We start from the raw sequence: 27,029 nt of genomic DNA, 5'->3' as shown, positions 1-27,029 counted from the left end.
AAGATTTTATAAAGACTTTAGAAAAGTTACTATAATAACGTCAAACAAATTATTTCAATAATTAAGCCTTTGCCATGATATACATTAATGACAAAAGTAGGAAAGACCAGTCAGAGAGTTACTATATTAAGTTTCTTGAGTCACAGAATAAAGTAAGTATACTTATATTTGGATGTGTTATAGAAATAATAAAACTACTAAATAAAGTAGAAGTTAGTCACCACTAACTTTAGGAACTTCGATAAGGCATTACCTTCATTTTTCTAGAAAAACAAAGAAATGGATTTGTAGGCAGACACCATCATTGTAATTTATTGGTATGGATTTCAACTGCTATAAACCAATTCAGTTACATTTTGCCCATAGTATAAGGAAGATTATAATAGCAAATGTTTCTTTGTTCCAGCTACTTTCCCTATTTTTGCCATAATTATTATACATATGCACATAAATATACACACATATATGCCACACCCAAAATCTTGGTATATATTTAATATCTTGTTTCCTCTGGTCCCTGGCATCTTTGTAGTTAGATGAAAGAAAAAAAAGTGTAAAGTAGTAGTAGAAAAGATGTAAATGTATTGCAGTGATTTCATTGCCTTTGGAAGCCTGACTTCCAACTCAGAAGTGTTTATACTAAATGTGAACATTGCTATATACAGGTGTATAAAGAGTCTAGGTCCTCAATTCTGCTAGGCACCTCCCCTATTAAATATTGTTCTAAATAAATTCAGCATCTTGAGTTCACTTAGTTTAGTAAATTATATATAAAGTCCAAAAGTAGAATTGTGTTTCAAACTCTGTTTTAGAAAACTCATGAGCAAATTGTAACAACTATCCTATTGGTTAACTATTAAATCTAAAAAAGTGTGCGAGATATGGGTATAAAAGTATATCCCTTAAATTTCATCAGTGCTTTATTGTAACAAGTGATTCATAGTCAAGATCAGTTAAGAATAAGAACAGATCAAAGAGATCCCAAATGGAAAATACTTCTGAAGAAAGATGTCCTCTTATTCCCTTGTATTTTTCTGCTACAATGGGAGGGCTTAGTTTTGAGATTTTGTAGTTGTCACAGGTTAGGCTCTAATTACCTCATCACTTTTTAAAGAGATATTTAATCATATTTAAAAATGTCAGGAAACTATTTTTTAATTATGTAATTGTGTATGTGTTATCTATTTATTTTTTCCTTTAATGGCAGACTTTGAAAGTACATGCTCTATGTACTGGTGATTGTTTAAAAAAATGCAAGACAGAGTTTAAAGTGTCATGGTTATCTAACAAAAACAATGGTGCTGATATATTGGCAACATGGTAAAATTAAGGTTGCTTAGATACAAAAATTGAATTAAGCATTTTAAGATTTTCCTTAGCCATATAGATCTTCTGTTTGGTTTAAAACATGTGTTATGATTTTAAAAAGAAGTCCAAACTAAATGCATATTAATTTATTCTTGTAGTCTATGCTTACTCTTTTTATTGTTACAAATCTTCCAAAAGAACCAATAAGGATTGTGTACCAAAATCAAGAGTAAGCTACTATTTTGTGGTTCAAACTATAGTACTGTCAGAATGTTTAGTTATATAATATATGGTGAAATGATGTACAATGTAATCACAAATAAGCTACCTCTTATATATCCTAAAAAATAAAGACATAAATTCTCTTCTTATATATCACCAGGCAAAGATATGAATATTTGCCATACATAGGAAAAATTGTTTTGTTAAATATAGTTTCAAAGGAAAAACTCATTTGCATAGAAAACTATGTAATTTACTGTAGAAAAATATTTGAGAAAAGCATGTATATCTAGAGATTGATGCATATGATAGACTCTCTGAGTTACAGATGCTTTATTTAATGAATAACCTTTATTGAGACAATCTCTAGTCTCTGTATAGCAACTGACTTGTCTCTGACTGGTGATGTCACCTATTTTGACCCAAGCTCTTACCTTTTTTTCTTTTATTGCTTATTGTATGATGTTATATATTTTTATTACATTATTCACCATCAAGGGAAGTATATCCAAATGATACTTCCCAAATTCTGTTTTTCATGGTATACATTTGATCAATGGGTAGTCTCTCACTCATGCACAATTTGATTCCCAAGACTTACTGAGTACCCGATATATTTGCCTAACATAGAGTATATTGTGGATACAGTGATGATGAAAGCAACATCCTAATGTCCTACCCTAATGGAACACAGCCTTTTTACTTTTTTTTCTTTTCCAACTCTTGATCAGTTACTTCAAGAACATCTTCTTTTTTAAAGATTATATTTATTTGAGAGAGAGAAGGAGAGATCACAAGCAGGGGTGGGGGGGTGGGGAGGCAGAGGAAGAGGGACAAGCAGACTCCCCGCTGAGCAGGGAGCCTGCTATGGGGCTTGATCCAGGACCACAAGATCATGACCTGAGCCGAAGGTAGACGCTTAACCGACTGAGCCAATCAGGCGCCCCAAGAACATCTTCTAATTCACTCTCCTTCATGAGCCAAAACAAAACCGTGAGGCTGGGGTTATATAGGCCCTGGTTCAGGGTATATCTTTATAAAAGGAAATAACACAATTTTTAAATTTAGACATAATAGATTCATAACCATTTACCTGTAGAACTTTTTGGTAGTACTTACAAGTCCCTCTTAGAACCTCTTCAGTAACTTTCACTTATCTTTTTCTTTAGCAAATGTGCTTTTCTTCCAGTACTATCAATTCTGTAGAAAAATTCAAAATATATCCCATTTTGTTTAATTGTCAATTCAATTAGTGTTGTTATATGCTATTTTTCATTTCAGAGATGCAGGTTTAGTCTGTACAATAGATGAACTAAGCTTATGTGAGCTATCCTGGACAAATAATAATAATAATTTATACCATTATTTCTGTGGTAAGATTTTCAAGGTCCCCAAAATCAGCTTTTAAAATTTAGAACTTTACAATTTACAAAGCCAATTTGGTTATCTTATGTGACCGGTCTGAGAGGAAAATTTAATTGCTAAGTTTCAGAACAAACTATTCTTTATATAATATTCAGACTGGTGTAATTAAATATATAGACATTTTCTTTTAAAATGTTTCACTTTGAAGTGTTCTGTGTCTGTGTTTTATAACATACATGTGCACACCATTCGGATTTAACAAATGTCAATATTGTCCCACATTTGCTTTGGGGACTTTTGTTGTTGTTATTTTCAAGTATTCTGTATACCAATATCATGTTGCTTTAATTATTAGTTTTATAACAGATACTGAAGTTTTTCCCTCCATCTTCAAAATCATCTTGGCTTTTTCTGACCCTATACTTTGCAATATTAATTTTGGAATTTTAGTGTCCGTTTCCATGAAAAATACCTAGTAGGATTTTCATTAACCTTTTTTTTAAAAAATGGCATTGATAGGTTAATAAGTGGTTTGGATGATTCTTAAGTGCTTTCCCATATACTGAATGAACACCTGTTCTCATACAGGGTAAAATCCAGAACCTAGGTTGAGCTTTACTGAAAGGGCCATCCAGGGAGTGTTGTGCCCCAGAGAAGAGAAATCCTGCTGGGTAGGGCAAGTGATGAAATCGGGCTCCCCCCACCCCCCCAAAGGTTTAGTTGCAGTTCTTATGACCCTGTGTTATTTTAAGTTGTGTTTAAAAATACTGTTTGCATATAAAAAAAAAAAACTGGTTTGCAACCAGAGTTTCAAACTCATAATTTCACTTATTTTTCCTACAGAAATTAAACAAAGGTTTTGGTCAACCTGACAGAACAAGCCTAATGGCATCATCTTTTTCCTTTTAAGACACACTCCACAGCCACTGTCTTCTCCATCACTTTGGCCTTAATGTTGCATTTTTGCTTGTAGCACAAAGCATAAGCATCAGTAATTCTTAACAAAAGCACACAAAACTGTGAACAAAATAACACTCTAGTATAAAAAGTAACTTGAATAATGTAACTTTGTATTCCTATGCTATATACACGTAAGGGTTCCCCCCACCCCCAAGATTGGTTAGTTGGGTCTATTTTATTTTATTTTATTTTTTAAGATTTTATTTTTAAGTAATCTCTCCACCCAGTGTGGGGCTCAAACTCACAACCCAAAGATCAAGAGTTGCATGCTCCACCGTCTGAGCCAGCCAGGCACCCCAGTTGGGTCTATTTAAAGCAAATTATTCTAACTAATTAATTAAGCATACTATATCCAATTCACATCATGAGGACTTTAGTAGTTTAGTCTGGCAGCAGTGCTTGGATGAAAATCAGTCAGGAAATTGTCAATATCATGAAAATCTGTGGATAGCTGTGTGTATCCCAGAGTGTGGAGCATAAGAGAACTTGGGTTACATACTCAGGACTCTAACACCCCAAAAGCCAAATGGATCCCTGCTCAAAAAGAAATGGAATACTGGTCAGAATCTCAGAGTCTCGGGAGCAGGTGAAATAAACAAGGGATTCATTTACTAAGATTTGGGTGTAAGGTAGTGTCTTCTTCACAAGAAATAGGACCAGAAGCTAACAATTACAATTACTTTAAAAACCAGAGAACCAGACCAACAGTATGCCATGTTTTAGTACTGCTCCACAAAGGTATTGGTTTTGATCTCTTCAAAATCTCCCTAACAGTGAACCAAAATTGGTCCCAGAACCCATGAGCAGATTTGAGGCTTCCTGTGAGTTATGTAACTCCAGTTAGGTAATTGCAAGAAAGAGGGGCAGAAAAAAGTGAAGTTCATCATAGTGAGTATGGAACTCATGTCAGATTCTGTGGATCCCATACTTTACAAGAGAATGTTTTTTAGATCTGCATTTTAAACTTGTGAATCTACCCAGTTTATCCAAATTAAATGTCTGCTGATAGATTTTTCAGCCTCTAACCCTTCGTCACCAATCCTTAAAGTCTGACTATATGCTAAGTATTGTGAATAAAATTAAATATAAAAAATAATTTCTGTTTGTTGAAGTAACTAGTAAAAATGGATCCCGGTGTCAAGCCATACCTAGGCTTGAAGATTTATTTACGGTCGCTTTGGAAGATGGTTTGGCAGTTTCTAACAAAACTAAATATACTCCTACTGTAGGATCCAACAATACCTAAAAATGAGCAAATCAAACTATTACAGGTTTTAGAACATATTATAGAAATAAATCCCCATGAGCTTAGGTTAAAAAATGTTTTTTTAAAAACAAGACATAAAGGGCATGCCTGTCTGTTTCAGTTGGTTAAGCATCTGACTCTTGATTTCAGCTCAGGGCATGATCTCAAGGTTGTCAGATCAAGCCTCACATCGGGCTCTGCACTGAGCATGGAGCCTGCATGGGATTCTCTTTCTCGCCCTCTCTCTCTGCCCCTCTCCCCCATTGTGTACACTCTTAAAAACAAAACAAAACAAAACAAAAGACAACAAGACATAAAGAACACTAACCATTGAAGTTTATGATTGACCAACTTAACCACATTAAAATTAAAAATCCAATTAAGAGACACCATAGAATGAAAAAACAGGACACAGTTTAGGAAAAAGTTGTTTGCAGCTGATATAAGCAACTCCTGCAAATTTGATATATAAGTACATGAACATTTTACAAAAGAAGAAATCCAAATGGTCAATGTGCATATAAAAAGATGTTCAACCTAATTAATAATCAAGGAAACACAAATATGTTCACCATGATTAGCCTAAACTTAAAAGTCTGCAATACTGACTATTGGTGGAGATGTGGTGCAACCAGCATTCTTATGCACTGCAGGTAAGAATGTAATTTGGTGTAACCACTTTGAAAAGGTGTTTAGCATTATCTAATAAAGTTGAAATTTTACCTAAGTCATGACCCAACAATTTATTTTCCACATATATCCTAAAGCAGTGATTCTCAAATTGTGGTCCATCGATGCCTGGGATTTCTGAAGCACTTTTGGATCAAAACTATTTTCATAACACTAAGACCTAATGTGCCTTTTCTTCCCCCCTTTAATTAGCAATAATCGCGCCTCGGATAAGCCTTGTTGGCTACGATACCACCACTGCGCAAAGCTAAACTGTGTTGATGTTTACACTGATTGTGCAAAATCTGTGTGGGAATAAGTGCTGGCACCCTAGCATAAGTCGAGGCAACCACACTGTTAGTCATTGTATTTGTTCCTGCCATGTCAATTTTACTTAAGAATGTCCTTGATGTAGACAAAAAAATTATGGATTTTATTAAAGCATGACCCTTACATATATATCTTTTATAAAGTATTCTGTGTCACAAAATGGGAAGTATGTAAAGCACTTTTTGCTCCATATCTTAGTCTGATGGTTGTCACAAAGAAAAGAACTTGTGCCATTGTTTGAGATGAACTAGCTGCTTTTTTCCTGGAACACAATTTTTATTTGAAAGAAGAAATGAGAAACTATGGGTAGTTGGCAGAAATTCACTTTAAAAATAAACAAATGAGCTTATTATTCAAGGAAAACAACTTACACTGTTTATTACCAATGATAAAATTTGAACTTTTGAGCAAAAATCAGAATTTAGGGAAAGTTATATTTGTCATTAAAACTTGACAACTTCCTAATATTTAAAGACTTTTCTTTTTTTCTTTTTTCAGACTTTTCTGATGAGATTGGGTGATATTAATAAAACCAGATTTAAAAAGATCATTGATACGGTGTCAGAATAAATATTTCAACTAACCTTTTAAAAATTATTTGTCAAGTTTTCAGGCTCCCTGCTCAGTGGGGAGTCTGCTTCTCCCTCTCCCTCTGCTGTTCCTCCTGCTTGTGCTATCACTCGCTCTATCAAATAAATAAATAAAATCTTAAAAAAAAAATAAAAAAATTAAAATGATTTGTCAAGTTTTAATATAGTATTAAAAAACCCCTACAATTATCTGAAAGTGCTGTGAAAATGCTCTTCCCTTTTCCACCTACATATTAGTGTGAGGTCAGATTTTCATTCTATACTTCAACCAAAACAAAATACCACAACAGATTGAATGAAGAAGCAGATATGAGAACCCAACTATTTTCGAGTAACCCAGACACTAAAGACATTAGCAAAAACGTAATTAAACAACGGTACTCTTTTCACTGAAATTCTTCTGTTTAATAAGATGTTTTTAAGTAAAATAGTTATTTATGTTCTCATTTTTAATTTTTAAGATGATAAATATCACTCCATTTAACATCATAAACAAAAGATCTTTGGGGTCTCTAACATCTTTAAGAATGTAAAAGATCCTCAGACCAGAAGTTTAAAAACTGTTCTGAAGATACTCTTACATACATGACCAGGGAATGTATTCAAGAATGCTCATAGCAGCATTGTCTATAATAGCCCCATAATAGGAACCATCCTAAATTCATCACCACAGAATGGATAATTAAATAGTACATTTAAATGGAAACCTGTAAATGAAAATGAACAATGTCCAGTTAGACAGCTCAGCAGAGATGACATTCTCTAAAAACATTGTTGAATGAAAGAAGCAAGTTATAAAAGGATATCTGCAGTGTGACTTCAGTTCTGTAGATTTCAAAACCAGGCAAAATTAACATACATTGTTTAGAGGTGTCATAGGGAATGATTATCACAAAAGTCAGGATAATGGTTCTCTCTTAGAGGAGGAAGAAGGATATGATTATGAAGGTGAACACAAAAGGCAGCTTTTATTCTGAAAATGTTCTATTTCTTAAATTTAGTAAGAATAACGTGGATTTTTCTTTATAATTATTCTTTTTTTATTTTTTAAAGATTTTATTTGTTTATTTCACAGAGAGAGATAGCGAGAGCAGGAACACAAGCAGGGGGAGTGGGAGAGAGAGAAGCAGGGCTTCCCATGGAGCAGGGAGCCCAATGCGGGGCTCGATCCCAGCACCCTGGGCAAACGCTTAACGAAGGCAGACACTTAACGACTGAGCCACCCAGGCGCCCCTCTTTATAATTATTCTTTAAAATGTTAATATGTTTGATTCTCTCTTAAGTATGCATGATATATATAATATGTGTGTGAGGCTAAAATTAAACTCACATAACAAAACAACAAATAAAAAATATCATTAGAAAGTATGACAAGAGAGTTAATTGGACTCGTTACAAATTTCATTTTGTTGAATGCATTGCCTGCTATGAAACTCAAATAGTGTCAATAAGCCATTAAATTTTTATGTTATTTTTAAACCAAGCTGAGGTTTATCTTGTAGTAGTTTTTGTAAGAATGATTCATGAGACCTCTATTCCTTGAGTTTTTGCTCAAAATGATTTTTATACTCAATTTGGCTGAGTCCAAGATTCTTGGTAATCATTACTCTGTGGTGAGGTGGTGTTAAATGTCACCATGGCGAAATCTGAGGGTAATCTGATTGTTTTACCATTATAAGTAATTTGTTCTTTTGCCCCAAATGCCCAAAATATATCTTAATTTTGAAGTCCAGTAAGTTAACTAAGCTGTGGCTCTGTGTGAACTCATTCTGTGTCAGTTTTTCCTAAGACATAAAATAGTTCACTTTTGATTAGATTTTAGCCATTTTTATTTCTCTGAAGTTTTCTTGAATTTTTTATAATCACTTTTATTTCTGTTTTAATATTTTGGCTCTTTGCTGGGGGGACAACAATGATATATATGTTGTATTTCTTTGACCCTTTTAAACCCTGTCGGTTTTCATTTTGCTTGCTTTTTACTCCTGTGAGAAATGCTTTTAGCAGTTGCCTAATTTTTTTTTTGCTACTTCAGCATGGCCTTTTTCCTGTGATACTTTTCTTTTCCCCCCACTTATTTCCTCAGATAGTTCATGTTTTCATCCCGTCTTGCCATATCTTCCCTGATTGCTTGTATCTCTGCATTAAATTCTTGTTTTTATAAAATGATGGCTTCATTAAGTTTGTTTGAATTCATATGTGTCCACTTTTTATCTTTACTGTACCATTTTTTTTTTTTTTTTGCTAAGTGTCCTTCTTCTATTTGTGTTTTTCTGTTCTGATTATTTATTTATTTAATATATTTGTACGCACTTCTTGTTCCTTTTGACTCACGTCTTTGAACGAGTTAGATTTTTCTGTATGAACTATTTGTAGAAGGTTTATGATGGGTAGGGGCCAGAGCTATTTTCTCATCAGCAATTTATTAGTGATGTAGAATAGTGTATGAGATTCAAGTTCTTTAACACTGTATTCCTTTATAAAACTGTTAGCAAGATAGAATTTCTCTTTTACCTTTCCTTACTGACAGATTGCTTCCTGCAAATCTAATTTGTGTGACTCCAATACAAATAAGCCCAGCCCCCTCTTCTTCTGACAACTAGAACAAGGGTGTATATTCCAACAGTTTTTTCCCTTACTCCAGTTGTTCACAGAAGGTATTGTTGGTTTTACCCCCCAGATTGTTGCACCTAACTTTGAAGAAATATGCTTTGCTTCTTTGTGCTGAGATCTTCAGTTATTGTTGTCCTCTCTCTGTGTCTTGCTGCATTCATCTTTGATTTTCTGAATTCAGTCATCCTTCCACATTCCTTATAATGTTGTGGGTTTATGGTTTTAGAGGTTTTCTACATTTCATTAAATGAAGAATTTTTGTTTCTTTTTCTTACTTTCCTTACTTTTAGGTGGTATCTTAGAGAAAAAGGGAGGAAACTTTTTACTTAACAGTATAGAAATAAGATGTGTCCTTTAAACTTTTGAGATAGGAACAGAAATAATAAGACAGGGGCGCCTGGGTGGCTCAGTCGTTAAGCGCCTGCCTTCGGCTCAGGTCATGATCCCAGCGTTCTGGGATCGAGCCCTGCATCGGGCTCCCCACTCGGCGGGAAGCCTGCCTCTCCCCCCTCCACTCCCCCTGCCTGTGCTCCTCTCTCACTGTGTCTCTCTCTGTCAAATAAATAAATAAAATCTTAAAAAAAAAAAAAGAAATAATAAGACATGAGAAAGGAAATTTCTGGTCTTCTCTTGTATCTCCTGGGAGATTTAGATGAAATCTTCAACATTCAATTTACCTCCTAGGAAGAAAACAAAACAAAAAGCCCACTTTGTTTTAATAGATATTATTGAGAATTTGGGCTTCGGTTTTTTAAAAATTAATACTAATTTGAAGTAATTTGCTTTCCGAATTACTTAGCTTTTCATAATTGAGTATGTTATCCTCATCAACTACAGTCTTCTCTCTCATTGGATTTGAGATTTAACTTTACCCTACTTATAACCTAATAAGTTGGCCTATAGCTGTCAAATGGATGCTAGCAAAAGACATGAAATTTTTGGGTCAGAGACAAAGGATTTTATTACTTACAGCACAGTAAACAGCATGAGCATCAGCATATTTATTTGGTTTCTCTTGGCCCCTAATCCCACAGGGGCAACACAATATGGCCTAGATGAATGCTTCATACACAGTGGGTTTGCATCATAACTGAGAAACATTGAGCTTGGGGAATCTACCACTTTTAGAGCAAGTAGTAAGTAAACCTGCTTTTTGTCCAGGGGGGATGTTACCTTATTTCTCAAAGTTATCCTCTGAAATGACCTGGTTAAAGCATAAAGTTTGCAGACTTGGAATACCCAACAAAATGTGGAGAATCACAAGAGGCCCCAGGGAGACTGTCTCCCAATCTGTCAGTCTCTCTCTCTGTGTCTCTGCCTCTATCTTTCTCCCAATATCTGTTCATAAAACCCTCCTCAAATGAGAATCTTTACCTTTATGTAATCTGAACTGTTTTATTGAACACATAAAGCCAACCATGGAAGTGTTGTCTTGGTACCACTGTTCACTCATGGGGGTGGGCCCCATGTTTACCAAACTCTTTTGCTCTTGCTCTCATTTTTTTTTTTTTTAATTATTATTTGTGAAACTCAAGAGCAGAGAGTTGAGTTTATTTTACATTTATTGACCTATTTATATCTATCTATCTATCATCATCACTTATCTATGTATCCTTAGTTCTTAGCACAACATCATTATCAGTCCCACCAAGGACCCTTCTTACTTAATACATGTAAATATGTATTTGTTTCTATAATCCCATTTCCCACTCCACTTTCTTTTTTCCATAGATAACTACTCTAATAAATTTGATATGTATATTTGAATCCATATGTATCTTTGTAAAATATCACAGATTGTATATGTATGTGTTTATTTTTTAATATTTTAAGTTTGAAATAATTTCAAGCTTACAGAAAAATTGATGTAGTAGAAAGATTTCCCATGTGCTCTTTACTTAGATTCAAATACCATTAATATTTTGCAACATTTACTTTATATCTCTCTGTATATGTACATGTATTTTTTTCTCAACTATTTGAGAATAAGTTGTAGACTGTGCCTTATCACTAAATATTTCAGTATCTGTGAAAAAATATCTTCTGTGCCACAGTATAATTATTAAACTAGAAAATTTAACATTGATATACTATTATCGAATATGCAGTCTGTATTCAAATTTAATCAATTGTCCCAGCAGTGTTTTTTATAATTGCCCCACCCCCCGCACCCAGTCTAGTTCCTATTGCATTTAGTTATTTTTCTTTAGTCTTTAATCTGGAACAATTCCTTGACCTTTCTTTGTTATCTGAGTGTGTATCTAATTTTTGCTTATGTATTTATATGATATAATATAATACTATAGATCTTTTTACTTCTCTTAATTTTTTTCAGTGTTTTTAAGATCCACCCATATTTATATGTAGACATCTATCTTGTTTGCTGCTTCCAATTTCTGCTTAGTATCCCATAATATGCATCTGCCAACATTTACTTATCCATTCCCCAGTGACAGACACCTAGATTATCTTTAACAACTTGCTATCATAAATAACTCTGTCATGAACATCCTCATACATGTTCCCTTTGGGAATATTCCTGGGATACATATCCAAGAATAGAATTGTTGGGTCATAAAATATCTGCCTATTTAATTTGACGAAGACCTGCCGAATTGCTCTCCAGAACAGCTACCCTGACCACAGTACAACTGTTGGGCACTAAGGTCCCAGTTTCTCTAGACCACTGTCAATACTTAGTTCTAGGTAACATTCTAATCTTTGCCAGCGTGATGGTTTTAATGTGAACTCTTGTTTATTCTTTCTGATCACTAATGAGTTTCACTTCTTTTACCAACTCTTCACTGAGATAGACTTTCCTCAGCAGGGAACCTATCTTTGTTTTATTTTATTTTATTTTATTTTTTTATTTCAAGTTTTTATTTAAATTCTAGTTAGTTAATATATATGTTAAAATTGGTTTCAGGTGTAGAATTCAGTGATTCATCACTTATGTCTAACACCCAGTGCTCATCACTACAAGTGACCTCCTTAATACTCATCACCCATTTAGCCCATCCCCTGCCCACCTCCCTCCATCAACCCTCAGTTTGTTTTCTATAGTTAAGAGTCTCTTACAGTTTTCTTCCCTCTCTCTTTCTCTTTTTCTCCCCCTTCCCCTGTGTTCATCTGTTTTATTTCTTAAATTCCATAAATGATGAAATTATATGGTATTTGCCTTTCTCTGACTGACTGAGGGAACTTATCTTTACATATATATATATAAAGATATATATATAAAGATATAAATAAATATATATATAAAGATATATATATCTATAAAAAAATATATATATATGTCTTCTGCTTCAGCCTGATTGGCCTATTAGAGGGATCTTTTGAAGTTGATGTCATGAATAGCAGTTGTAAACTCCCATTTTACTTTGTGTCACTGTAAGTGAACTTCTTAACATTGGTCAGGTCATTTTTGGGGTTTCTTATATTTGAAATATAAGCTACAAAAGTATACATTCTTCTAGACAACTGAAACCTAAGTCCTTAGGATAACTATCTGCATTTGACACCTCAAGATTGTTAGTAGAAATAGAACTTGTAAGATTTCCTCCTTTATGTACTTGAATTCATGAATTTTTTAAAAAAAATTTTTATTCAAATATAGTTGACATACGATGTTACATTAGTTTCAGATGTACAACATAGTAATTTGACAAGTTTTTACATTATGCTCAAACATAGCTACCATCTGACACCATACTGTATGAGTATATTCCCTATGCTGTGCCTTTTGTTCCCTTGATTTATTCATTCCATATCTGGAAGCCTGTATTTCCCACTCCCCTTCTCTTGTTTTGCCCATACCCCTACCCGTTTGGCAACCATCACTTTGTTCTTTGTATTTATGGGTCTGATTCTGCTTTTTGTTTGTTATTTATTTGGTTTTTTTTTAGATTCCACACATAAGTGAAATCATATGATGTGTTTGTCTTTCTTAGTCTGACTTATTTCACTTAGCATAATATCCTCTAGGTCCACCCTCCATGTTGTCACAAATGACACAATCTCAACCTTTTAATTGCAAAGGATAGAATTTCTAGAGCACTGTAAATATTAGCATGTAAAAAAATAAAACTTTATATGCCTCTTTTAAATATATCAATTGAATCTAAATGCCATAGCATCTTGGTGACTTTCATTATGCATTTAAAAAATATGTGAACAGGTTCTTGTTTTATAGTCAAAATTTGCATCATTTTTTCCCTCTTTTAACTCAATATATTTAGTCTTTCTTTCCCAGCCAGAGTCTATCCTGATGTATATTTTAGTATTTCTTAATATATTTTAAAATATATTTTTATACTTTAAAGTATTTTAATTATATCATATCTCCATCACAAAAATGTATATAAATTGCAATTACATTTACAAAATTTCCTGTAATAATAAAGGGAAAAATGGTCTCTGAATTATATATTCATTACATTACAATCATTGTTAGCCAATTATTGATCAGAGAATCATGTGCATATTACATATTTTAATAAATAATAAAATCTAAAAATAAAATTTTATAGAAAATGTGCCTGTAGTTATATTTTTTCAATTGCTGTATTTGTTTCTCTTGCTAGAATGAGGCAGAATTTCAGTATCAATTCGACTCTTTGATTTTGTTTTTATAGATTTGAATGCCGAGAAAATTTGTTCACATAAATAGATGAAAAGAGTTTATTGTAGAAATATCACTCAGTTCGTTGAACTCCTTTTGAATTATTTGTCAGAACATAACCAATGGTGATCTAGCATCAGAAAAAAATTTTAACAACCCATTGACTGTTAATTTGATTCTATTCTCTTGTAAACTTGATGAAAACAAGAAACTACATGTTATTCAATCATTAAAATCATTCTCTTTCTCAACACTGATACAAAATGGTTCTGATTGTCTCTTCTTGAAACCCACATTTTTAGACTCCAAGGCAATGAACTATTGTAAAATTATAGATGAGTAAAGGATAAGTTTTTCTTTTATAAGGTAGGAGAAATAAGATATAAAAAGGAGAAGCTTGACTTTTTTTTTTTTAGAAAAGAATACATAAGGAATTTGAAGATCTTGAAAATAATTTTCTTAAAACCATCTGTGTCTGCCTATACCTATCTTCATATGACTCAGGCATATGTATAAGGCTGCTGCCAAAAGGAAATAATTTTTTTAAAGCTATCATCATTTGAGAAGAATAATAGTAGTATTCACATGATAGCATCAGCCTTTGAGAGAAGTATAGAATATTGTTTATTGAATTATAAATTTACATTATGGAGCTTTCTATGTAACTCTGCAGGTGATTGTTTTGACAGAATTATATCTAATTCTATAAACTGTAAACTCCACCATCATGTTCCTAGAAGATCATTCAAAGAGACTGATTCCAGTTTGTTGATGTCAAATAAGAAGACTAAATACTGGTGTATTTAGTTTTTGGTTATTTTGGTGGGTTACTTGGTGTTTTAATTTAGGGCTCTGGGTAAACACTCTTCTATATTTCTCTTTCTTTGCTTATGTTTGTTCCTCCATGTGAATTACTAGTTTCATCTCTTTGCCCCACATATGATATATCTTTATTATGGCTCTTTTATATTGTATTTATAAAGACCAATTCATTCAGCTTCCTAAACATATCTCAAATATAATCCCACCTCTCTATCCAGTGCCCTATTCAGACCTACATCATTTCTCAATTGGTAATGATCTTCCATCTGCTTTCCCTGCCTCCATTCTCTTCCCACTCCAATGTCTCCACCATAGAATTACCATAATGACCTGTCTAAAATACAGATCAATTCCATAGTCTCTTGCTCAGAAATCTTCAGTGTCTCTGCACTGCCAAAATTATTATTTACTTTCAATTATTGTAATTCTCTCTTCTCAAGTACCTTTCCAATTTTTTCTCCAACAACTGTCCTCATCTGTTTTATACTCTTGTCACACAAATTACTTATTTCCTTGAACACATATCATGGTATATTTATTAGGATGTCACAATGGACACATAACTTTATTTTTTCACTAATAGTGAAAGCTTTTGGCTATCTGTGGAGAAAGACTAAAATTTATTCATATTCATATCATTTATAGAAAAAATTTATGATTAATCATTGAGATATGTTTTTATATCACATTGATAATAGCACTAAGCATGGCTATAGGACACAGGGGGAAAATGGCAAAGACAAGCTTTGAATAATGAAGGGAAACCGAGGTAAAGAAAAACTCTATAATCATAATCCTTAAATGTATCAAGATTTTTCAAAAGGCGTTTTGAAAACACACATACACATACAAACATAAATTGCATATGTATTGAATTCTCTTTTATCTATATTAATAAGGAAATGATTTTTGTATTTGACCTTTAACCTAGAACTCAATGGATTATAACTATATATTTATAATTCTCTTTTAAATTCAGCATAGTGAGGTAGCATGACCTCTAGGATGTTAAAAGGCAGGTTCTACTAACACTTACTAACTGTATGATCTTTAATAGGTCATTTATCTTTGCTAAATCTCAGTTTTTCATACCTATAAAGTGAGGATTAATATATATTCCTTATCTGTTCAAGGAAAGATTGTATCCTGTAAGTTAATATTTGAAAGTATATGATCAATTAAAGAGATTTAAAAATAAATTGTATTATAGAATTATTCTGTAGTCTCCTTAACTTTAATCCTGTATTTCCTTAGAGGATCTTGATAGAAGCTATATGTTGATAAGGCTAACAAATGATCAAATAAGGAAATAAAGGATATATTGGGGGTTCATTTGTTTTATTTTTTTTTTATTTCTTTCTTTTATGTTTCTTATGTTTCTTCCTTGTTAAAACAGTTTTGGTATGAACCATGATGGAATTGGAAATTCTTGTGGGACGAAAGGTCATGAAGCAGCAAAACTTATGGCAGCTCACATTACTGCAAATACCAATCCTTTTTCCTGGTCTGCCTGCAGTCGAGACTATATCACCAGCTTTCTAGAGTAAGTAATCTCTGGAGAGTGATGATGAATTGCTCCAGAAGTAAGCCATTGGTAGAAGCCTAATATGTAGTGCTTCAAACTGCATAATGAGTAACTTTTATAGGGTGATATTTCAGGCTGTTCCCAAAATACTTTAATATATCATTGTGGCAAATTTTTTCCTTCATACTCAAGCAGAACTTGGTAGATTAAAGAATGTGGAGCAAGGCTATAAGTGGGGTTGATGATGTGAGTGTCAGAAATGTTCAATAAATGGGAAACAATGTCAGAAAGAATTTAGATTTACACAGCTTAATAGTGTGTAGGCCAAACTTAATTTCAGTGATTATGTATTTCATTTTGTTGTTGAAAAAACTAAGTTTTTTTTAGGAATGCTGAAGTATTTAATAGTAACAAACAACAACAACAAAAACCCAAACACCCAGCAAATGAAAATGAGAAAATGAAAATTTGTCTTTGAAAATTTATTATGTGACCCATCTTTTCTGTAGTTTGAGAACTTCTTTGCTGATCTTTTAATATATATTCTAAGAGTCTGGTTACTTAAATGTGAAATAAATAAATTAGCTGAGGTGTAATTATGTTTATGAAAGCAGATATTCTTCCACATCTCACCTGCATAGGACTTTAGGATTGGACTTCAGAAACTTACAGACTTAGGTCTCACTTTCTAACTGTGTGACCATGGGCATGTTACTTGACCTTTCATAATCTTCAGTGACCTCACATGTTAAATACATACATCTTCAGGTTTTTGTATATATATAATTATGTACAATGTTATAATGTATATGAAACACAGTAGACATTCATTAAGTGATAGATATTATTTTAAATAATATCGAGGCTTTAAACCTTATTGCTCTATCATTACTTTCAGCTGTTTTGTGCCATTGTGTTTTTGGGAAGGAGAGAGTAAAATTTACTCTGTGAAAAAGTGAATCATAGAAAAAACACACGTGAACTACAGAAATTCTTTTTAAAAACTGTCTTTGTTCAAAGTTCACATTTATATGACAATGGTCTAAAGCTTTCAAAATTCAGTTAGGTTATGTAAGGTAATATTATTTATTAATGTTTGGCTCATATTTGCTAATAGCTGAAATTTCTGAAAACTTAAAATTATGTATTTTTTTAAAACCCCAAACAAGAGATTTTAAATTACCTAGCACAACGGTTTCATCAATTAGAGATCAAAAGATAAATGTTTAAAATGGCCTTTTTTGAATTAGTGTAATAATTAAATAGGAGGAATTGGAAATTCATATCAGAAGGTAGTTCCTCAGAAAAATTATGCCATAACCTAAAAATATTTAATGTTAGTAATAGGTAATTATAACACTGTACTTACCTCATGCCAAAACTGGGTTGAAAGCTATAAAGATAGATGACAGAAAATTTGTTTGACATCTTTTGGTGGTTTTTAACACAAAGCCCTAGCATTATCATTTTCCAAGATGTTTTTAATGAGATCATATTACCTAAATTTTAAACATTGTTGAAGATCTGCTTTCTCCAGAAATCAAGCCAAATCTGGAATTTCTCCTTTGACTTGGCTCATGTTTTTATAATGGAATCTTAGTGTCTATCACCAGAAAGACTAACTGTATAATATGCTCAGTATGCCTGTGCATTTTTGAAGTCTTCTCTCCTCATGTTTTTTTTTTTTTTAAGTACCAATTTTCTTTCTCCCCTATCCATTTATTTTGCCCAGCCTATTTGCTAGGACCATCTTTGTATACTTAATACAAGGACCAGTTTTGAGGTCTTGCCAGACCCTGCCTTGATGAAACTGTATTAAGGCAGTTAAAATACTTGGAAAGGGAATCCCTAAATTACTAATTACTGTTAAGAAACCACCACAGATTTGGTGAGAGATGTAAAATTATTACTGGTTGCAATAAAGTGTTCCATTGAATTAATTAAAAGAATTAATCCAAAAAGCATTATTTAAGCCTTATTGCCTCTTTGCATTTTGTATGTAAGCATGATTGGTGTTGACAGGGTTCTAAAGGGCTTATTTATCCTGTATTTTATAAAAATATTTCTGTTGTAAAAAAAAAAATTTCTGTTGTGCATCCTCATGGGAATGCTCACACAGTAAAAGCCATTAGTAAAAGATAGATATGAAAGACAATAGGTAGAGATTTGGGGAAAGTTGGCTTTTTTCCCTTTTTTAATAATAAACTAAACAACTCTGATTATAATCTGACCAAGCAATAAGGTTTTTTAAACACAGCGCCCTTTAAAAAGGTCAGTTCACTGGAGCACAAAGACATAATAGTAACTTTCTTGATTTTCTTTGTTCCTTTTTATTAATACAGTTGGCTTAATTGCTTTAACAGCTATGTGTGATATTTTTAAAAATCCAGTGATATTTTGATCAGGGATTGAGGTTACATTTATGTTTTATAGTTGGCTCAAAAAGACTCATAACATTTTATTTTAGTTTCTCTTCTCAAGAAAAAGAAATCTTGAAAGATGAATTGTTTAGGAACTACAGCCCAGCCAACAAAATGCATACCTTTCTTTACTTAGTGACTGTATAGGCCCAAGATGATGGTGGATTCTAACAATGAGCTTTCTATGATTTACAGAGATTCACTATTCACTATGTTCAACTGAAAACAATTCCATGGCCTTTAAATGCCAATAGAGTAAAGTCTCTCGTGTCTTTCTGAAACACTAGGTGCTATTGATCAATCAGGAGATGGTGTTTTACCAACTCCCAATATTTTTTTTCAGATTTCTTAAACTCGGTGATTCAATAAGTGGTTCATGAATCGCCCAGAAGCCGTCCTGATTAAATAATAAAGAACCCATTTCCGTTAAAATGGACGTGTTATGCCAGCTTCTGATGTTTTCGACGACGGCTTTGCAGGTAGTGTCCTTCCTATCTGCCTGCGGGACTTATTTACTTATTTATTTAGAAAATAGAGAAAGATGAACCTGGTATTATGGCTCACACTCATTGATGACTATGGGCTAATTTACCAGGCAGTGGAAGGCAGCCAGAAGTAGTTTAGGCCAGTTTTTCATACATTTTCCACCACTTAGCGGTAGTACAGAGTAATTTCATATAGTTTTCAAAAATTCCGGAGCCTCTGTGAATCAACTTTTGCTCTATTTAAATTAAAGTCTGTTAAATTGTTTGAACTGTCAGAGATCCATAGCAAAATTTCCTACAGCTCCAAATTAAATACAGACTAGCCATTTTCACAGAAAGGATGGAAGCTGAATAAAAGAAAGGCAATATAATGGCAGAAGGTGAACTAGAAAGAAAGAGCTACAAGGAAAGTGATATAAGATGAACAGGATAACTGAGACACTCACATTTCCTCTATAGCAATTAACTTTGAAGGTCAAATTTAAATGGAAATCAATTCCATAGATGGGCCCTCTTTTTATATGGAGCCCAAGAAACAGCAAAACAGGTTTCTCCTCCTTCCATTTATCAGGCCTTTTTTTCGGGACTTTGCCCTAACTCATAAAAATCTTTGATAAGTCATAATTACATATGGAGAAGAGAGCATAGGGGAGTAAATCATTAGCAGTACGGTGTTTGTTGGAAGCCTCAAATTCAGTTCTCTTCAAGCATCCCAGTCATACAGAGGGCAAGAGAGAAAGGTCTGACTTAGAGGAACTCATTTTAGAAGGTAGTTATTGTTTGTTTTGTGAAGACTGATAAAGCAGTTTACAATAACCTAGTAGGTAAGACACTTGACTTGCCACAGATAATACAGTCTAATTCATTTTTGTTTATATAAGGTGTATGAGCACAGTTTTGTGGTAGAAAATAGGAGTCGGCATTAAATATTAACTTTTTGTTGTTGTTGTTAAAAGACTGTTAAGATATGTATAGGGTTATATAGAAAGATTTATTTTTTAGATTGACCCACTGTGTTGTAGGCTGAAGGTCTATACTTTATAGTATAATTGTTTAAGTAAAAAATCTAAAACTGCAATTAGGAAAATGTGCTCATGTGTTCTGGAAACAAAGCCAAGGGTGCATATTTTACATAGGGATCTGTAAATTTTAGCTGAAGATTCAACTGTGGCTCATGTTCCCATTTTAAGGCTAATTTTCAAACTATGTAAATAAGACTTCTCTAAATTAGAGGTAGAATACATGAAATATGATTTTGCTATCATGCTGCAAAGATTTCTGGAAATGTAAATATACTTTGATTTACTAAGAATTTCATAATCTAGGAAAAAGCATGTTCTCAAGCTAATACACATTTTTTCTGTCTTAGATGCATAAGCAAAAGTAGAGTCTATTATCATCTTTATTGCTGTAGATATTAATAAAGATTGGGCTTTTAGTAGTGAAATGTATGCTGCTACGGAAATAGAGTTCTACTTTTTATGTATATAGTTTTGCTCGGGACAAGTATATCACTACTTAATAACAATAAGTTATAATAGTATCTCATAGATGGAAACCAACAGTGCTCTTCATTTAATTTATTAGAGTGAGGTTTCTGTTTTCTGAGTGGAAAAATTTGCATATGACCAAAGCACAGACCATCTATGCTTAAAAGTGCCATTTGATGAGAAAAATCAAGAACATTTATGTATAACACCACTACTATTATTATTTTGATAAGAGTAACATAAATAACACTAGACTCAGCATCAGAAGAATTGTATGGTTATATTAATTAGCTAGAACCCTAGATTTAATAACAATTACTCATATCTCCCTTTTGTTAAATAGATGCAATTACAAAATATAAGAAAATAACTCATCTAATAATGTTGAGAAAGGAAAAAATATTTGTACCAGGAGACCTGTACAAAAATGTTCATATCAACATACTTTGCAATTTCCAGAAATTAAGGATAATGCAAATGTTTGTTAATAGAAAAATGGATAAATAATTGTGCCGTAGTCTTAAATGGAATATTAACAACATTAATGAACAGACTACAGCTATACATATCAGCATGGATGTTTCTCACATTCATAATATTGAACCAAAGAATAAAGTCACAAAAGAAAACCTACACTATTACTCCTTTTATGTAGTCCAAAAATAGGCAGATCAATAATTGAGAGATGAATAATTACTAAAAAAAAGCATGGAAATAATTATATTAAAAGTCATAATATTAGTTACTTCTTCTGGAGAAAGTGAAGGGTATGATTAGGGTTGAGCTCTTGGGAATTTTCTAAGAGGAAAAAAACACTTCTGGGGTTAAATATACATCTCTCAGATCCATGTCCCCTACCTTCTACACTTATATCTGTGGTATTTCATAATGGCAGTTGATGACTCAGAGGCATGGAAATATCCAGAATTATTATTTTCTAAGAGTTAATTAAAATAATTATGATCTAGAGATTTAACGTACTTGAAAGTATCAGGAAATTTTAGTAACACTATGCAAAAAATATTTGTATCATTTAACTTCCAGTTAAGAATTAAAATATGGGGCGCCTGGGTGGCTCAGTTGGTTAAGCGACTGCCTTCGGCTCAGGTCATGATCCTGGAGTCCCGGGATTGAGTCCCGCATCGGGCTCCCTGCTCGGCAGGGAGTCTGCTTCTCCCTCTCCCACTCCCCGTTTGTGTTCCCTCTCTCGCTGTGTCTTTCTCTGTCAAATAAATAAATAAAATCTTTTAAAAAAAAAAAGAATTAAAATATGAAAACTACCACACCCTCCAAATAGTTTAATCCAGGTTTTACTATACATATCAAATGTGATTAGTAGAAGAAAAATATATAGTACATTTTCTACCCAAAATGTAGAAACAATTCAAATCATATCCCTACCCTTGTTTCCCCAGAGCCGATAATAGGTAAGACATCTGACATGTAAGCATTAGTGGTTTGTACAATACTATAGCCAAACCCATTTCAAAAGGCCTTTTGTTGATGCTGTATTCCTAAATACACGTCCATTTTAATAAAGCTCTATTTTTTTGTTTATATTTTATTTCATACGGTGTTTTATTCTTCTGTGAAAATATACCGAAAAGGAGAGTAAGACTTATCTAGATATTTAATTCAACAACATTAATACAAAGCAGTAAATACTTAGAAAAAATTGAAACAAAAATCCACTTTTGGAATAAATCTTATCAGAAGACTTTATCCACAGGCTGCCACAGTACATGCCTTCTTTATTGTCTAGAGGCCCTTCCAATGGTTGTTGGATTGGGTATTTTTTAAAGAACATGAACCATGATTAGAACATCATCAATACCTGGGAATAAGAACTTTAGATGAAGCAATTATTCTTTCTTCCTTCTGGATTAAGCCAAATTTCAGTTTGCTATCAGAAAATAATTTTTCCCCAGGGTATCTATTCTTAACCTCTTTTGGGGGAGGGGTCCATATAGTACTTCCTCTAGGTTTTTGGTTAATTTTCTATATCAGCAAGTAATTATGTATAATAATTTTCAATAGATTTTGAGTTAACACTACTTAGGTGACTATATTGTATACTTGCTTTGTTATGCTATCGGCAAATATTTTTGCCTATGGGACCCTGTACTTAAATTTTTCCCATTGATTTATAGTAGTACTTAACTTGATTTTTTTTTAACATATTTCAATCCTTTCATAAAGACTTCCATAATTCTGTTGTAGATGGAGATGAAACTGATATTTTGGAAGAAAAATTACGGATTAAACTGCTAATTGATTTATTTTATGAATATTACATTTTATCAAAATTGTCTTCTTTCTGTATGCTTTTCACATTTGACCTCTATCATTAATCTTAATATAAAATTTTGAATTTACTGGTAGAATTGCATTTGCCTAAAATTTGCATATCTATGTAGATTAAAGATATTTTATGTAATAAAATAAAAAGAGCTTGCTATTTTAAAAGTTCATCTGGAAAGAGTTTCTCTTACTGAGGTGCATGTCAATTTTTAAAAGTAAATAAATAGGAAGTAAAAAGCGTTCTGTCATGAAAACTGGATAGCTGGGTAAAAAAAGGTGTTTTCTGTTAAATACCTTCAAAGTGACAAGCGAAATGATTATAATAGCCAATAATAAACTCATCTATATTAGTAACACATTTATTATTCCATCTAAATATTTTTATTGATGAAAAACCAATCAAGAGGGGTGTAAATGAAAGGGTGTAAAGAAGACAGTGTTCTGCCCCATGAGTTTTTTGATCTATCACCTTATGAGTAGTATGGTTCAATTTTTAAAAATGTATTAATTTGCTGCTGTGCAAATACACATTTTTATATAGCAAATTAACTTTTACCTTTTAAGAAGTATGACAAAATAATAAGTGAATATGAAACTCATTATTATGCATGGCTCTTTCTTACTTATCTATAAATGAAAATTTGTACTGTCCTAAATAATAGTTGAGGAACTTCTACTTGTGAAATTATTTTCCTTTGGCAAAGTGGATGGAAAAGATTTGGAAAAAAAAACACAAGTGCTGGCACAATTGACAGGAATGTTGGAAAAAATTTTTAAATGTTGGCATAGGAATTCTTTAAAAATTCTAAGTTACTCACATGTGAAATGAAAGTAAAAAAGCATCTGTCCTATTTTATGCACACTGACTAAAAAAATGAACAATTATATTTAGCAAAGTATAAAGCTCTTTAAACTAAGGTATTCTGTCTGGCTTTTGGCGATCTTTATGTTATTTGTTCCACTGAATTAAAATATTATGTTTGAGTGCAAGCATACTTTGAAAAGCAGAAATTGCAGAGAGGAGAACATTCTCTTTTCCAACTCTGATGACCCTAGATGAAATATGAAATTTTTGAGAGACTAAACACTTCTAATATACTTGAGAGAACTTTGGATCTTGGCCTCATCTGTCATTCTGCCCATTTATTAGTGAAATATTTCAAGAACCTTTGGACATGTCTTACTACAGCATCTATTGTTCTGCCCAAGTTAGAGGAGTATATAGATTAGGTCTTTTAGGAATTACAACCATGGTGGTGGTTGTTTTTTTTTTAATTTTCCACATTTTATGTTTTTAATTCTACTACCAGATGTGGTTATATTTTCATGGAAAACAAACAAGAAGCTTAGAGTAATATGAAATTCTGTTTTGATTCCTTCAGAAATTAGTTTAAAACAGTGTTTTAAGGCCAACATGACATTTTCAGATTGTTGTCTGAGATGCTTTTATTGTGTCTTGGTGCTGGAAAAAACAATTGGAGCTCTTATTCACATTTCAGTAAAGTTATTCTGTTTTGCTATATGACTATTTATTGGTAGAGTATATTGCTTTTCATGCATTAAGTTATTAAAACAAAGAGTTCAACACATGGTTTCATAATTGTGATGGAAATAGTCCATAGTGTACCTAATTTCCTTTGATCCTTTATGTTGAACAGTTCAGGCCGTGGTACTTGCCTTGATAATGAGCCTCCCAAGCGTGACTTTCTTTATCCAGCTGTGGCCCCAGGTCAGGTGTATGATGCTGACGAGCAATGCCGTTTCCAATATGGAGCAACATCCCGCCAATGTAAATATGGGGTAAGAAGTCTTAATCCTTATGTTTAGTCATTTATATGTGTTCTTTCATGACACAAATATTAAGTTAGATTTTTATTGAGTGCAGTTTACCTTTGATAACATCATTAATTTAAATATGGCCTTTGGCACACTGCTTTTTTTCTGATACCATTTGTCTAATATCTATTTCTAAATACTTGAGTAATCTCAAATTTCAAATGTCTTGTGAGGAATACAAGTAGAATTTTAATAATTTCTAATTTATTTCTTTTTTAAGTCCTGAGTTTATAATGCCAACTTTAGTTTATCTTTTGAAATGTTATGCTCTTAAAACTACCCTGTCCCAGCCTTTTCTGGTACTCTAATAATTGGGTTTAAGGGCATTTTCACATTGGCTCGGAGCCTTTATTTTAATTTATACTTTTTAGTACTGAGTCATTTCAAGTTGCTTCATTCACTGCCCACATTCTAACACAACAACTGAGTGGGGACAAGATGACATTAACCCAAATAGAAAAACAAGGAAAATTCCTGTGGAAAAAAATGTAGGTTTCATAATTGACTCTTCATGTCTGCCTAAAAAAGTGGGCCGTGGATGAAGCAACTTGAAATGACTCAGTACTAGAAAGTATAAATTAAAATCAAATAAATAATATTATATATATAAATAATTTAAAGTTTCATTGAGAAAGATATCAGTGTTTAGTATAGAGACATGTTCATAGTGGGTACACAGTGTAAACATGCTGAATGAAAATAGGATTTTTAAATGACAAGTTGTAAGAAAAATTCAGGTTTAAAACATAAATTTAAGGCTTGGTTTCTGTTTTTATGCAAATAGTGTTTAAAATCCCTTTTTAAAACTAATAAGAAAAAAAAAGGAATTCAGTCTTAAGATAGATAATACTACACAGTATATACATGATACTGTACCAGTTATTCCCCTTGGTACAGTACAAAGGAAAGTGATTTTTTAAAGTATCCCTTGGGTGACATATTATTATGCATGGTTGTCTTTAGCACATTTTGTGCAACAGATTTAAAGATTGTGTGCAACTATCTAAGTATCTAAAGCCTTGAGTAAAACTTTGGTCTTTCTTGTCTCTCAAACAGAGTCTTCTGTTATTATTTCTACATGATTTTAGTTTCTTTTTTTCTTGGGTTGCTTTTTCCTACAGAAAATGTTGATCAAATTTCAATCATGGTCTTTTTATATACTTGTAGCTTAGTAGGTTGAAATTCAAGATCAAATGAGATTGCAGATTTTCTGTTATTCTTATCTATGATCTCATTTCTTTATTAGGAAGTGAAATGGTTAATCTACATTTTAGTTTTTTTAATTGGAAATTGAGTTTTAATTGCATCTATGTATTTTCATATTAGATAATTTATATTATCAGTTTTGCAGGATCTACGGATGCATCTTTTCTTTCTTCAATAATTAATAAAAATTTTCACCTGATTATCCTATCTCTCTACCTGTATATCTCATTTATTTCAGACTAGTTGATCTGAAGTAAAGTAAGATACATAGTAATTGCAAAATTGTGTATTTTCAGTTTATGTTCCTTATATTTAGCTTTTTTAAGAAAGTTTTTTTTACTTATTTGAGAGAGAGAGAGACAGAGAGAACACAAGCAGGGGGAGGGACAGAGGAAGAAGCAGACTCCCCGCTGAGCAGGGAACCTAAGGGGGGGCTCGATCCCAGGACCTTGAGATCATGACCTGAGCCGTAGTCAGATGCTTAGCTGACTGAGGCACCCAGGTGCCCTCTTATGTCTAGCTTTTAGATTCTATTTCTTTATGTGTTGTGTTTATAAAAGCTTTTGTAATAGATATAAAATAAAATTTGGAAAACTTGGGGAGAGACATTAGCATCTTACAATCCTATACAATTTCTCATATTTTATCATTAATCTTTTCACTTTGATTTGCAGCAAAATGGTTTTCTTAGACTCAGGTACTATATGAAAATGCTTATGCTACCTTTTTATAAAGTGCTATACATTACTATCAAAGTTTCTTGAGTCAAAATAGATTCTTTTTTTCCCCCCATAATAGATTCTTTACAGTCACTCCCACCTCTTAAGCTTGTGCCTGAAAAATTGGTTTTACACAATTGATAGCACCCAAAGACACATCATGTTTTATCTGGTGAATTGCTAAGGTTTTAAATGATTCTAAATACTACTTTAGAAAACAGTAGTGGCTTTGAAAGTGAAGTCCGTTCAGGTAAACAGGTCATACTTCAGATAGTAGCTGAAGGGAAAGCAGACCAGCCAT

At 32.6% G+C, this 27,029-nt stretch overlaps 1 protein-coding gene and 1 pseudogene across 1 annotated transcript in view; one reads left to right on the top strand and one right to left on the bottom strand.

Moving 5' to 3' along the window:
* The window catches only part of ADAMTS6 (ADAM metallopeptidase with thrombospondin type 1 motif 6), a 297,675-nt gene that overhangs the window by 159,071 nt on the left and 111,575 nt on the right, over positions 1-27,029 (top strand). Inside the window, exons 9-10 of the mRNA XM_035014519.1 lie at positions 16,143-16,289; positions 24,626-24,767. Of these exons, the coding sequence (XP_034870410.1) occupies positions 16,143-16,289; positions 24,626-24,767 (289 nt within the window). The remainder of the gene's footprint in view (positions 1-16,142; positions 16,290-24,625; positions 24,768-27,029) is intronic.
* Positions 5,837-6,040, bottom strand: LOC118017263 (annotated as a pseudogene).

This window comes from Mirounga leonina, unplaced genomic scaffold, assembly GCF_011800145.1.
Source record: "Mirounga leonina isolate KUSES-001 unplaced genomic scaffold, KU_Mleo_1.0 Mir_168, whole genome shotgun sequence".
NCBI classification, from domain to species: Eukaryota; Metazoa; Chordata; class Mammalia; order Carnivora; family Phocidae; genus Mirounga; species Mirounga leonina.
Note: the sequence above shows the minus strand (reverse complement) of the source record. Positions and strands in the feature narration are given on the sequence as shown.